General features: G+C 37.6%; 1 protein-coding gene across 1 annotated transcript in view; it reads left to right on the top strand.

The window, feature by feature from the left end:
- Nucleotides 1-12,646, top strand: part of SSBP2 (single stranded DNA binding protein 2) — a 276,155-nt gene that overhangs the window by 83,502 nt on the left and 180,007 nt on the right. Inside the window, exon 4 of the mRNA XM_074995386.1 lies at nucleotides 2,409-2,493. Within this exon, the coding sequence (XP_074851487.1) occupies nucleotides 2,409-2,493 (85 nt within the window). The remainder of the gene's footprint in view (nucleotides 1-2,408; nucleotides 2,494-12,646) is intronic.

Genomic DNA, 12,646 nt, shown 5'->3' on the forward strand with positions numbered 1-12,646 from the left:
TTTTCCACCGCTTTTAGTGGTTTGCTGAATTGGGGCCTTTAACATCCACAGCTGATATCTACATGGTGCAATCAATCAGGCACTCATGATCATTTGGAAGAATTCTATGGTGTTGGTTTACACATTAAATATCAACAGGGTAAGTTAAATAATTATGCAAATGGACAGCAATAAAAACTCTGCAAGTCCAATCTCTTCTTGAGGTTATCTCTGATAAGTATGCTACACGAGTGCCTTATATTTTTTCATGTATGATCACACTTACTTATAATGTGTCTGTGTGTGCATATGATATGTATTTGGGTCCGTGTTCCCGGTAATCAAATACCCCCCCAGAGCTCCGACTGCTAGGTTTTGGTTTAATATTGGTGGTGCACATTCACACATACCTTGGTGCACATACGTTTTTCTGCACGTGGATGGAAAAATCTGCACATGAATGGACAAGATTAGAGGGAACATTGGTCTGTGTGTAAATATATTATCCAAAAATTTAATATTAGAACAGTACACAAAAACATAATTCATAGGAACTGCTGTTTAGCCAGGGTTAGTTGCATCTATATGGCAATTCTAGACAAATCTTCTGTGTCTACATATGCTCAATGAATAAAATTTCATTATCCAACCATGGAGATTACTGATTTCATTATCCGATCATGGAGATTACTGAGTACAAAGGATGAAGTTACAGGTGACATAGTAGTTCCACCTGCACCCAACAAGTATGTAATAAGTATACAACTGTGCAAAGTGACATAATAGCTACCAAAGTTCTTTTTAGGGTTCTGTTTTTGAAATTTAATAAGACTTTACTCTTTGTGTTTTCCTAACCACTATCACCTTTCGTAGTGATTGCCAAAAGTGAAAGTGACAGTACATCTTTTGAAGTTTTGTGAAATTGTGAACTCTGGCTTGGTGATCAAAAATAAATCTAAGGGTAAGTCTGTACTAGGGAAATAAGTCGATTTCAGATATGCAATCCCGAAGCTAGAATCAATGTATCGGAATCGACTTCCTTCCTTAATGAAGACCTAGCTTCTATACTCTCGCGTCCACCTCCCATACTCCACGTGATAGCATGGAGTACAGGGTTGACTACCAACCCCAGAGAAATCAGTTTTACCATGTCTTCACCAGAGGCACAAAATCAAACTCTGGAAGATTGACTCTGACCACATCGTTCTTCTGCTTAGCATAGACAAGCCCTAAGGAATTAAAGTGGGTCTCTCATGTTGTAGATCTAGCGTGACATAAGTAATTGGGTATGCGCGAAGGCTCATTTCTTGGGAGACAGTATTAGGGTGGTAAATGGGTCAGTAAGCTAAAAGAGAGCTAAGATTAAGGGTATTCAGTGAACTATTTACAATGGATAAAGTGAGCTGAAACATAACATGATTTAACTTTGCCGGCATTGTACACCCTTTATCAGCCTCTTATGCTTCAGTCTGATCAAGTTAGTTAGCATTGTTGTATGCCAAAGATGGTAATTCACATGATGGATGTTGAACTGAGTTTTTAGGGAAATGAGTGAAAAAGGTCTTGGATGAATGTTAATACATATGTTTGAGAGCAGCCAAATAAATCTCCAATTTGATTTGATTTTTAAACTGTTTTAATATATAGCAACTGTTTGGATTCCAGTGGCTTCAAGACTGCAATGATAAAATATCTTAAACCCTATATGTAAACATTGTTTATTTTATTAATTTAATATAGCTGGTAAATCCTGTTAAAACAGTTCAGAAGCAGAAGTAAATTGTGATTTAACACTACTTTGAAACCCTATTCCATTCCAGAATGTAAAAAGGGCCTGACAAGGGCATATCTTTTCACTATTTATAAACAAAGACACACATTATGGTATTCTGTTCTACTTCTTACATTTATCCTTGTGTGTGCTACTTTATTGTCTTTTGGCTAAGGCACAGCACAGTGACTTAGAAGATCTAGGTGCTGTTCCTATCCTGTTTCCCCTCTCCACACCATCCCCTCCCCTTCTCCGGCAGTTTACTATGCGACTTTGGACAAGTCTCAACCTCTGTGTGTCCTTTTGTATAAGTAAATCTAGGCACATACAAAGATATTAAGTTAATACAGAGTTCAAATTACTGCCATATTCTGACAGTATGTGCACTAAGCTAACTTCCAGCAGTGCTGATATTTTTGAACTGTAGTGGCCTTCATGGGACATATCTTTACATGACCCAGAGAAACAGAAGAGTCTTACCTCTCAGAACAGTCTTCAGGCTTCATTCATTTTTTTACACACACACACACACACACACACACACACACAAAATGAGAGAGTTTTGAGATCCTTGAATGGAAGATGGTCCATAGCTATGAGGTCAATATATTATAATTTTTCTTTGCTATTATTGTAACTATTTATTTTTAACTTGTAGTGTATTTTGGGATCTCTACTGTGCAGCTCCAGAAAGACGAGAAACATGTGAACATTCAAGTGAAGCTAAAGCCTTTCATGATTATGTAAGTTTTATATATATATATATGCCTTAATCTGTTTGGTTTATTGTATGTCTGATTATAATACTCAAAGGAAAATGTCTGGGCAGCAGTGATTTCAAATCAGAAGGACTATCTGACATACAGCTTCCTGACCTCAAGTACTCAGATTTGCTTTCCGTGGATGCCTTAGAATGAGATTGTTGTTTGCATTTTGCATCCTGAAAGGAAGTAAAATCCTCAGAACCTTCTCACTTTTTTAAAGAAACATATCATGTTACAGTATGTAGACTATTATGAAGTGAGTTAAATACAAGGTTAAATCATCTGATGCAACAGAACAATACAATAGGAGCAATAAGGGGAAATGGTGACTGTGTGTGACTTTTGAGGCCCTTTTGTTCAGCTCCTGCACAACTTAAAGCAGCTTCAGAGTGGGTCGAAGTTACCTTGGTTGCCAGTGGCCCGAAAGAGTTGAGTTGTTAGCTGTGGTATCCAGAATGCAGCACTGATGATCCTTTTTCTTTAGCCACAACCCCTATGTGGGAGAGGGGAGAAGTTAGGGAGCAGAGCTGCTGTGACAATTCTGCTTCGTCAGTGTTGATGTAATCCTCAGCAGGCTGGCAGAGATGGCTTTATAGTCCTGTGTCAAAGAGGCTGTAAGTCGAGCCAAAAATTTGGCCAAGGTGTTCGTTTTACTGTGTGAGTTTCTTTAGGCTTTTTTCAGTTTTTCAAACCATTATTTCATTTAACTTTTGTGTGGAATTATGTTTTCTGCAATAATGTTGACGCAGACAGTTACTACAGGATGCTTACTAAGCATGAATCTTGCAAAGTCTGGATGGATCAGAAGTTTGATCATGGGATTAAGAGACTTTAATTTCTGGGTTACCCATTTGAATCCCACGTGTTTTCCCAAATTGTTAGCATTTGATGACTAGTCATTATTTTACAGTATACAAACTAGAGGTGATCTTGGTCCCATTGCTAGTTGGCAGGAGATTATATAGCAGTTAGCACTAAGTATCGTCTTGTGCGAAAAGACCTAGGAATAGATGGGCATTTTGGCTATATCACCCCTTTAAATTGTCTGTTCTGGTTGGCTGTGTCTAAACTACATTGCTCTTTCGAAAGAGGCATCCAAATGAGGGGAACTGATAATAGAAGTGAGGTGCAGAGTTACATGTCTGGTGCCTCATTTGCATACTCTTCTTTTGCAAGACACTCTTTCAAAAGAAAAAAAGCAGTGTAGATGCTGCTGTTTCAAAAGTAAGCCCCATTTTCGAAAGCATCCTGCTTCCTAAAAAGAAATTTGAAAAAAGCGTGCTTTTGAAGATGCGGTTTCCTTTCGAATGAGCAGCGTCTACACTGCGTTTTTTCTTTCAAAAGAAGTGCTTTTGAAAGAATATGCAAATGAGGTACCATATGTGTAAGTCTGCACCTTATCTGCATTTTCAGTTTCCCTCATTTGCCTGCCTCTTTCAAAAGAGCAGTGGTAGTGTACACACAGCTATTATGATTGAAGCCAGCTAGCAGGACAGCATCAATAATTTTGCACAGCAGTTATCCATACTGTACTTGTTTTGTGGGCAAATCACAGGGCAACAGTCTTAAGAGCTACTAGTCTCACACCTTTCAGTAGCAATAAAAATGGGGGAAAAACGAAAAAAAGAAATTGAGCAGAAACACCCACCCAGGTATTTATTGGAGTTGGCTGAGTTGGTAAATTGTGTTTCTGACAAATGAAATTAAAAATTAACTACCTGTGTAGATCAGATTTCTGTAATGTAAGCTGCTTGTGCTACATTTATTGGCTGTGTATTTCAGGACGCAGTATTTTGACAGGTTTGCTGTTTGTGGCTCATGTTACAGAACAATTTATTCCATTTCCTCTGGAGGGAGAATTTTTCTGGTAGTGTAAAAGGTGTGTGCACTACTCATTGCTCAGCAGCACCTACTCATCACTCATCTGGGGAATTAGCATGACACTGTTAGTGCTCAGTCCTGCAGTTGCTCAGCCTGTTTCCTTAGTCACTCAGCCCATAACCCCTCTCTCACTGGTCAAGAGCTTCAGGGCCTTCTCTTTGTGGCTTAGTCTTCCAGCCACATTGGTCATTCTTCCCTCCTGTGGTCTGAGGCAGCCTTCATCTCCACTTCTGTGGCTTGACTTGTAGTAAAGGAGGTTTACATCGGACATTAGGAAAATCTTGCTGTCAGGGTGGCTAAGCACTGGAATAAATTGCCTAGGGAAGTTGTGGAATCGCCATCCTTAGAGATTTTTAAGAGCAGGTTAGACAAACATCTGTCAGGGATGGTTTAGATGGTGCTTGTTCCTGCCATCAGTGTAATGGACCAAACCTGATGATCTCTCGAGGTCCCTTCCAGTCCTATGAGTCTCTGACTGTGCCACTCCCATAGTGGCATGTAGGGGAACCCAAACCCATCATCTACATTGGGTTTTAATCCAGGGATCCCCAGTGCAGAAGTTCTTGTCTATGTCTTTCAGACCTTCTGCTGCTTCTCTGGACTTCTTTCCACCCTGCATTTCTCAGGCTACTTCTCTCCCGCTTTGTGTCATGGTGTGTGTTTGCAGGCTCAACTCTCTACGGTTCCCCATCTGCTGCCAACTTTCCCTCTTTATAAACTCTGCCCAGCTCCTCCCACAGCTGGACTTCATCAGCAGTTAGATCTTAACACTCCCTGGCTTTCCACTAGGTGTCGACTATAGTGGAAATAAATACATTGCCCCAATTTACTCCATCTGGACTTGTGTGGGCCAGAAGGAGTAAATTAGGGCAATTTATTAATCCTAACAAATGGAATGCGGGGAATAGAATACAGCAAAAAAAATTTTGGAAGAGCACAGCCACTATAGTGCCAAACCTACTATAACAAAATAGTGTACTATCATAACAAGGCAATTGCCAGAAGTGAAAGGTTTTTAAAATTCTAAAATGTGCTGTGCTATATATAATCTTAGATGTTAAGTTAGTAATGAGAGTATACCATCAGTGAAGATACTTCCTTGCTGAGAAATGGAAAATGATTTGGAGACAGCCCCTTAAGCTCATGAAAGTTTCCTCATGATCTTAGCAAAGTTTCTTCAAAGGAAGATTTCAGTAGGTGAAGCAAAAAGATATCTAAAAAGAGATTTCTGAACATTACCTCTGTAATGGTATAATCTCTGTTATTCTGTTTGCTGTTCAGTTTTACTGCTCATTTTGTTTCGCCTGAACTAGATTGTCATCGTTCCAAATTTTTCAAAAAGAAAAAACAATCAAGTTTTTTGCATGAAAAGGTCAGGTACCTGTCTGGTTGAAAGCAGGTCATGGAAAAAAGAAGTGACACACATCATAGGCTCCTATATGTCTGTCAACCAGCATAGGGCAGGATCCACACATTCTTTCCATGTTAGCCTACTTTACAGTACATTTTTAATTTGAGGTATTTCAAAATTGCTGGCTTGCTTTTTGAGATCTTTGTACATTTAAAAAAACACAAAACCAAAACCAAAACTCCAGATCTCTATTTTACAGTTGCTAGATGTAAAATGGCAAAATTAATGATCAGGTGACAGAATAATGGCAGGTGAGGTATATTTAGTGTTGGACTGTGTCTCTGTTATTGATGCATTTACCTGTTACAATACTTCTCTAATCTATTATAACTTGTGTTTTCTCATGAAATTTAAGATGGAGAAATAGTTATTGTAAGATTTTTTTGCAACCTACATTATTGGGATATGTGCAGTCTTTAGCATCACAAACCATGAATCAGGTATTTCACTCACTTTTGCCATAAATGAAGTTGACATGCTGTGCATATGACTGATATATAACAGAACCAATACTGTTCTTACGTTTCATCTGCTTTTAATTTGCACTGTTGCCAACACATGTTAGAGTTGGAAGTCTATCATGTATTTTTAGGTTCTAAATTCTTACAAATATGTTGTATATTTATACTGAACCAAATGGCAATAATATTGTGGAATAATATAGCATAACAGGTGTAATAGATGTAAACAAAAAAGTTGTGAAATATCTTGCCCCAGTGAGAGTTTTGCAATTGACTTCAAGGAGGCTCAGATTTCGCCCTTGGTGAAGAACATTATATAGCTAATATTAGAATTCTAGGCTGTGGTTCAGTTTAAAGGCTTTGGTAACATCAGAACCCTAATGTTGGATTGTGATATGGATATTCAGTAATGGAACATGTGCAATATTTGAAAACTTCAGTTGTTACTCACAACAAAGCCACAAAAGGTTATTTTTTTTTGTTTTGATTTGTTTTCACTTTCTTAGGTAGGTAGACTATTATGTTGGTTTTTAGAGTGTAAGTAGTTCTTGGTTCTTATTGTGGAGAATCCATCTCTAGCAACATGCACTTTAATAGGGTGAACTAGGTAATCTAATAGATTGTTTTACTTCGGTTTTTAAGTAACAGGAAAAAGGTTTAAAAACATTTGATACAGGAGGAGGGTAAGTGAATAATTTGTAATAATCTGTTATATACTACTGCATCAAACAAGTCAGCTTTTTGTGAATTTGTAAGAAATGTACTGGTTAGAAAAGGGCATGGCAACTGTTTCCTGTGTAAAGTTTTATAGTTTCTTAATCCTAGTTGCAGAGAAATTATGTCATATATATCCTTCTGTTTTCTTGGACAAGAATTAATGAAGCAAATTAATGAGGTTTGTTTCATTATTTAATTTGTCATAAAATTACTGCGTGCATTTTGCTGCTGTTGAGTAAATATCTGGACACAAATTAGCATGATTTGCCTTGGTAGTCATTTGTATTATAGATGAAAATAGTACACATTAAGTTTTTACTGATATCAAGCCTACATAATCAGGCTGACTGAATCTTGTCTCCATTGTATGAGTCATATGACTTTGTACATAAATATACATATTTGTAATAATCTGTTATACATCATTCCCTCAAACAAGACAGCCTTTTGTACATATACAAATGTATTGACTAGATAGAAAAAGACATGATGACAGGGTTCTGTGGTTTAATATATATATATATATATATATATATAATATATATATATATATATATATATATATATATATATATATATATTAACACATGTATATAACAACAGATTTGCCTGGCGTTGCTCAAGTCCTCAACTAAATTATTTTGTTTTTAAATGAAAGGAAGACTTACGTATTTTTTCAAAAATACAGTGTATTTCTGAAGTTAATTTTTATTTTGGAATTTCCAAAAAGGGATTGTTAAAATGTGTTGGTTAAATTCATTTTAATAAATTTTGTAAATGGGAATTCCGTCAAGTGTATTTTTTCTTCTTCCCTATAAACGCTTACCATTTACTGTGTTTAATAAAAAGGACTGTAGTCAATTTTATTTTCAATAATTATTTTTTTCTAGTTTCAAACTTTTAGCATTGATTTAGCTACACAAAACAGAGCAAATTTCTCCATTTTATCTCTTTTTCTGTAAGATTTATTGAGAAACAATCTTATTCCGTGTTCATCCTATTTTCCTGTCTCATCCTGGTTCGTTTTTTCCAAATTCACTCTGGCTGAGTCTACACCAGCAAGTTCTTTTGAAATATTTTACTAAAGAAGGGGCTCTTTTGAAATATCCAGTGGAGCATCTACACACAAAAAAGCTGTGGCCGCACTAGCCCCCTCCTTTCATAAGGGGTATGTTAATGAGGGATTTCGGAAGATGCTAATGAGGTGCTGACATGAATATGCAGTGCCTTATTAGCATAATGGCAGCCGTGTGTGATTCTATAGTGCCTCTTTCAAAACGCATGGTGCCCGTGTACCTAGGGGCCTTTTGAAAGGACCCCCTGATTTTGAAAGCCCCTTTTTCCTAAAAACAAATAGGGCAACGTGCATTTTGAAAGTGACACTTTCGAATCGCGCATGGCCACCATTATGCTAACGAGGCACTGCATATTCATGTCAGCACCTCATTAACATCTTCTGAAATCCCTCATTAACTTACCCCTTCTGAAAGGGAGGGTAATGTGGCCACAGCCATAGTGTTCTTTCAAAATTAAATCAAAATAATGCAGTACTCCTTTTGAAAGTGCTGTTCCACCCCAGTTTCAGGACGAGCGCCTTCTGTTGAAAAATTCTTTTGAGAGAAAATATGTGTAGACACTTTGCAGGCCCTTTTTTCGAAAGAGCAGTCCTTATGGTGCCAGATTTTTTGATCTCTGGCCAGTTCTTTAGACAGGGCAGGTGATGTGTGGATGCTTTCTTTCGAAAGAGCATCGCTCTTTTGATCCACATTTTTGTGCGTGGATGCTCTTTTTCAAAAGAAATTCTTTCAGAAGACATCTTCCAGAAGGACTTCTTTCAAAAGGTTGCTATAGTGTAGACGTGGCCTCTGTTGTGTAAATTTTCAGGATTGTACTTGATTTGGAGATTCTGTCTCTTTTCTGTTTGATTTTATGAGAAACAATCCCTTTCAGGCACATTCTGTCTTCCTGGCAAAATTAAACCCTTACCTTGATTTAAGTTGTGATAAGAGGAAGATGTAGGTTTGATGCATGCCTCTTCCACAGCTATTTGAGAAGTAAGGTTTCTGGGTCTCCCCTGGTTCCTGCTTGAAAATTGAACTCCCTGCTGACCATCACAGTGGAACAGTGATGTAGAATGCACATATGAATACCCTTTGGTGAGAAATCTGGAAAACAAGTGGAAAGTACAGGCAGAGAGACAGAAAACAAAACATCAGGCCTCTGGCTGCAGCAGAATGGAGAATTTCACAGAGAAACTATTGATCTCAGTGTAATTATGAAAGAAATGCAAAATTCCGTGGCTATGGAGTATGTGGAATCCTAGCTAAAATGAATAAGACAGATCATGCTTCCAAGAACTCTCTGCATACTCAAGAAGACAACCATGCATCACTCCTTGTTTGATTAAAACATCATCTGTATAAACTGCAGAACCCTTTATAGAATCTGTACCATTCAAAATGTGTTGTATTTTCCAGTGAAACACTTTGGGTGCCAAATAGAACCTAAACACAGTATGCAGAATCCATATATCCTGAACAAAGTTTTGAGTGTGCACAAATATGTGCATTTTCTTAGGACAATGGCCAGAACCGTCCTGTTGGGTCCAGCATAGGAAAATATTTGATATCAGCTATGTACCCGCCAAAATGCACTTGCAGGTAATTAAAAGCATTCCTCTTTTACAGATTTGGCTAGTTCTTTGGGACAATACCTAAATAAAAGATGCTGATTCTTTTCTTGCAATGATCAAGTGTACCCATTCTGTTGGTTCTTCTGTTCACTCTGATTCCCAGAGCAATGAGCCTATCCACCTCTTCATTTCAACTTCTGCCTTTTGGTGAAAAAGAACTTTTCTAGGGCCATGTGCTGTGTGACAAGTGGGCTCTTTCACTATATTCTCTACTTTATTGAGAGTTTAATCTCTTGACAATGTCCTCACTGGTGTTTCTCAGTTGATTTGGTCTCCCAACCTGTCGGAGAGTGCACCCTTAGGATGTGATCAAGGGGTGGACATATTTTTAATCCCCAAATGGGTGGTCTTTTCCATGGTATTATTACAAGCTGTATCTGTGCCACTTTATTTGCCCCTATATCTAGTAACATATTCCTTTACATGTCTGTCCAACTGAACCTTATGGATGCATCTGTATGGCCCCTCCCTTTCAGAAGGGGCATGCAAATGCAGCCGATCAGAAATGGAAGTGTGGCACGGATTTAAATATCTCACCTCATTTGCATATGCCCATGTGATCTAGCTTCCAGAACAGCCATTTCTGGAAGCCAAAGCAGCCAGGTGGACAGGATTCCTTTGAAAGGAAACCCCTCTTCCAAAAGCACCCTTCTTCCTAACTTTTTAGGAAATAACTGCAATAAGTGTAGTAGTGTTTGCATTCCCAGATTACATTAAACTCCCTTTTATTTTCAAATTTTTGTTTCTGTCTACTCCTCATGGTGTCACTACAGGACAGAATTAAGTTTGTTTGGGTGCCACAGCTGTGCATTTCCATAATTTAGCATGTTTGAATTGCTCTTAAGTAAACCTTAACTTAGAATTTTCTGAGATTGTAATACTTATTTTGGATAAATACCATATCCCTTTTTATATTTTTAAAATACCTACATGTACTCAATATTAACTCCAGTATAGCTTTTATACAAGAAATATGGGTGCATGTGTAGGAGCATTGTACCACTGTATGTACAAAAACATATACACTATGAAAATTGAAATGTAAAACAAGGAGGATTATTGTCCTGTTCTACTTGGCATTGGTGAGGCTTTAGTAAGAATACTGGGTCCAATTCTGGTGCAGCACATTTTGGAAAAGAAGTGGACAAATTGGTGAGAGTCCAGAGGACAACAACAAAAATGATTAAAAGTTAGAAAATCTGACGCACGAGGAAAGATTAAAAAAAAACCCTGAACATATTTAGACTTCAGAAAAGAAGATGGAGTGGGGACCTAATAACAGTGTTTGGAGATCTTAAAGACTATTATAAAGAAAACAGTGATCAATTGTTCTCTATCTCCACTGATGGCAGGTGGACTTAAAATGCTGCAAGGAAGATTCAAGTTAGATATTAGGAAAAAACTTCTTAACTGTAAGGACAGTTAATTACTGGAAGAAGCTTCTAGGGGAGATTGTGAAATCTCTGTTACTGGATGTTTTAAGAACAGGTTAGACAAACACCAGTCAGGGATGATCTCATCTCCAGGGGCTGCTCTTGATGACTTCTTGAAGTTGTTTCCAGCCCTGCACTTCTGGAATTCTGTGACTATCCTCTCACTGTTAAGTTATTGAGTACACATTTATCTTGAAGCATCCAACAGTTGATTCATAGCATGTTTATAGATGTAATCAGCTTACCCATATTGAAATTTGTAGTCTTGTTTGCTGTATACACTGTAGTGTTGTAATGCTGTTGCTTATAATTAAGGTTGAGCTAGTTAAAATTTCTCAGGTGCTTAAATTTTGACTGTAACCATTTGAACAGAAGCAAAATTTTTGGTTTACCAAATTTCCATGAAGAAAGGTTTTAAAAATCTTTCACATGTGTACATATTTCATATTGTTCATTTTAATTGAAAAAAAATCTACAACTGTGGTATGTGCTGGTAGGTAAATAAATGTATATGTAATATCAGTTCTAGAAACTTTACTTCCTTTTTTGTTATTTAATTTTTTAATTAATGAGATTATTCATGATATTCAAGTTTCATGGGGATGTATGTATATTGAGTTGGACTGCTTGCTTAAGAACATAAGAATGGCCATTCCTGGGTCACACCATAGGTCCATCTAGCCCTGCATCCCGACTGCCGGCAGTGGCCAGTGCCGGGTGCCCCAGATGGGGTGGACTGAAAACAGCGATCAAGCGACTTGTCTCCTGCCATCCATCTCCAGCCTCTGACAAACAGAGGTCAGGAACACCATTCCTACCCCCCTGGCTTAAACCTGCTACCTGTTAATTTCATTTGGTGTCCTCTAGTTCTTGTATGAGGGGAACAAGTAAATAACTTTTCTTTATTCACCATCTCCACACCGCTCTGGATTTTATATACTTCTTTCATATCTCCCCTCTGTCTCCTCTTTTCTAAACTGAGACGACCCTGTCTCCTTAACCTCTCCTCATATGGGACCCGTTCCAAACCCCTAATCATTTTAGTTGCCCTTTTCTGAACCTTTTCTAATGGCAAAATATCTTTTTTGGGGTGAGGAGACCACATCTATATGCAGTATACAAGATGTGGGCGTACCATAGTTTTATGAAGGGTCAGTAAAATATTCTTTGTCTTATTTTCTATCCCTTTTTTAATAATTCCTAACATCCTGTTTGCTTTTTTGACTGCTGCTGCACACTGTGTGGATATTTTCAGAGAACTATCCATGATAACCCCAAGATCTCTTTCCTGATTAGTTGTAGCTAAATTAGCCGCCATCATATTGAATGTATACTTGGGGTTATTTTTTCCAATGTGCATTACTTTACACTTATCCACATTAAATTTCATTTGCCATTTTTGAAGTTCTTCACAGTCTGTTTTCATCTTGACTATTTTGAACAGTTTAGTATTGTCCGCGAACTTTACTACAGCACTACTTCCCCTTTTTCTAGATCCATTTATGAATGAGTTGAATAGGATTGGTCCTCGGACTGA

This window comes from Carettochelys insculpta, chromosome 5 (genome assembly GCF_033958435.1).
Source record: "Carettochelys insculpta isolate YL-2023 chromosome 5, ASM3395843v1, whole genome shotgun sequence".
Lineage (NCBI taxonomy): Eukaryota > Metazoa > Chordata > Testudines > Carettochelyidae > Carettochelys > Carettochelys insculpta.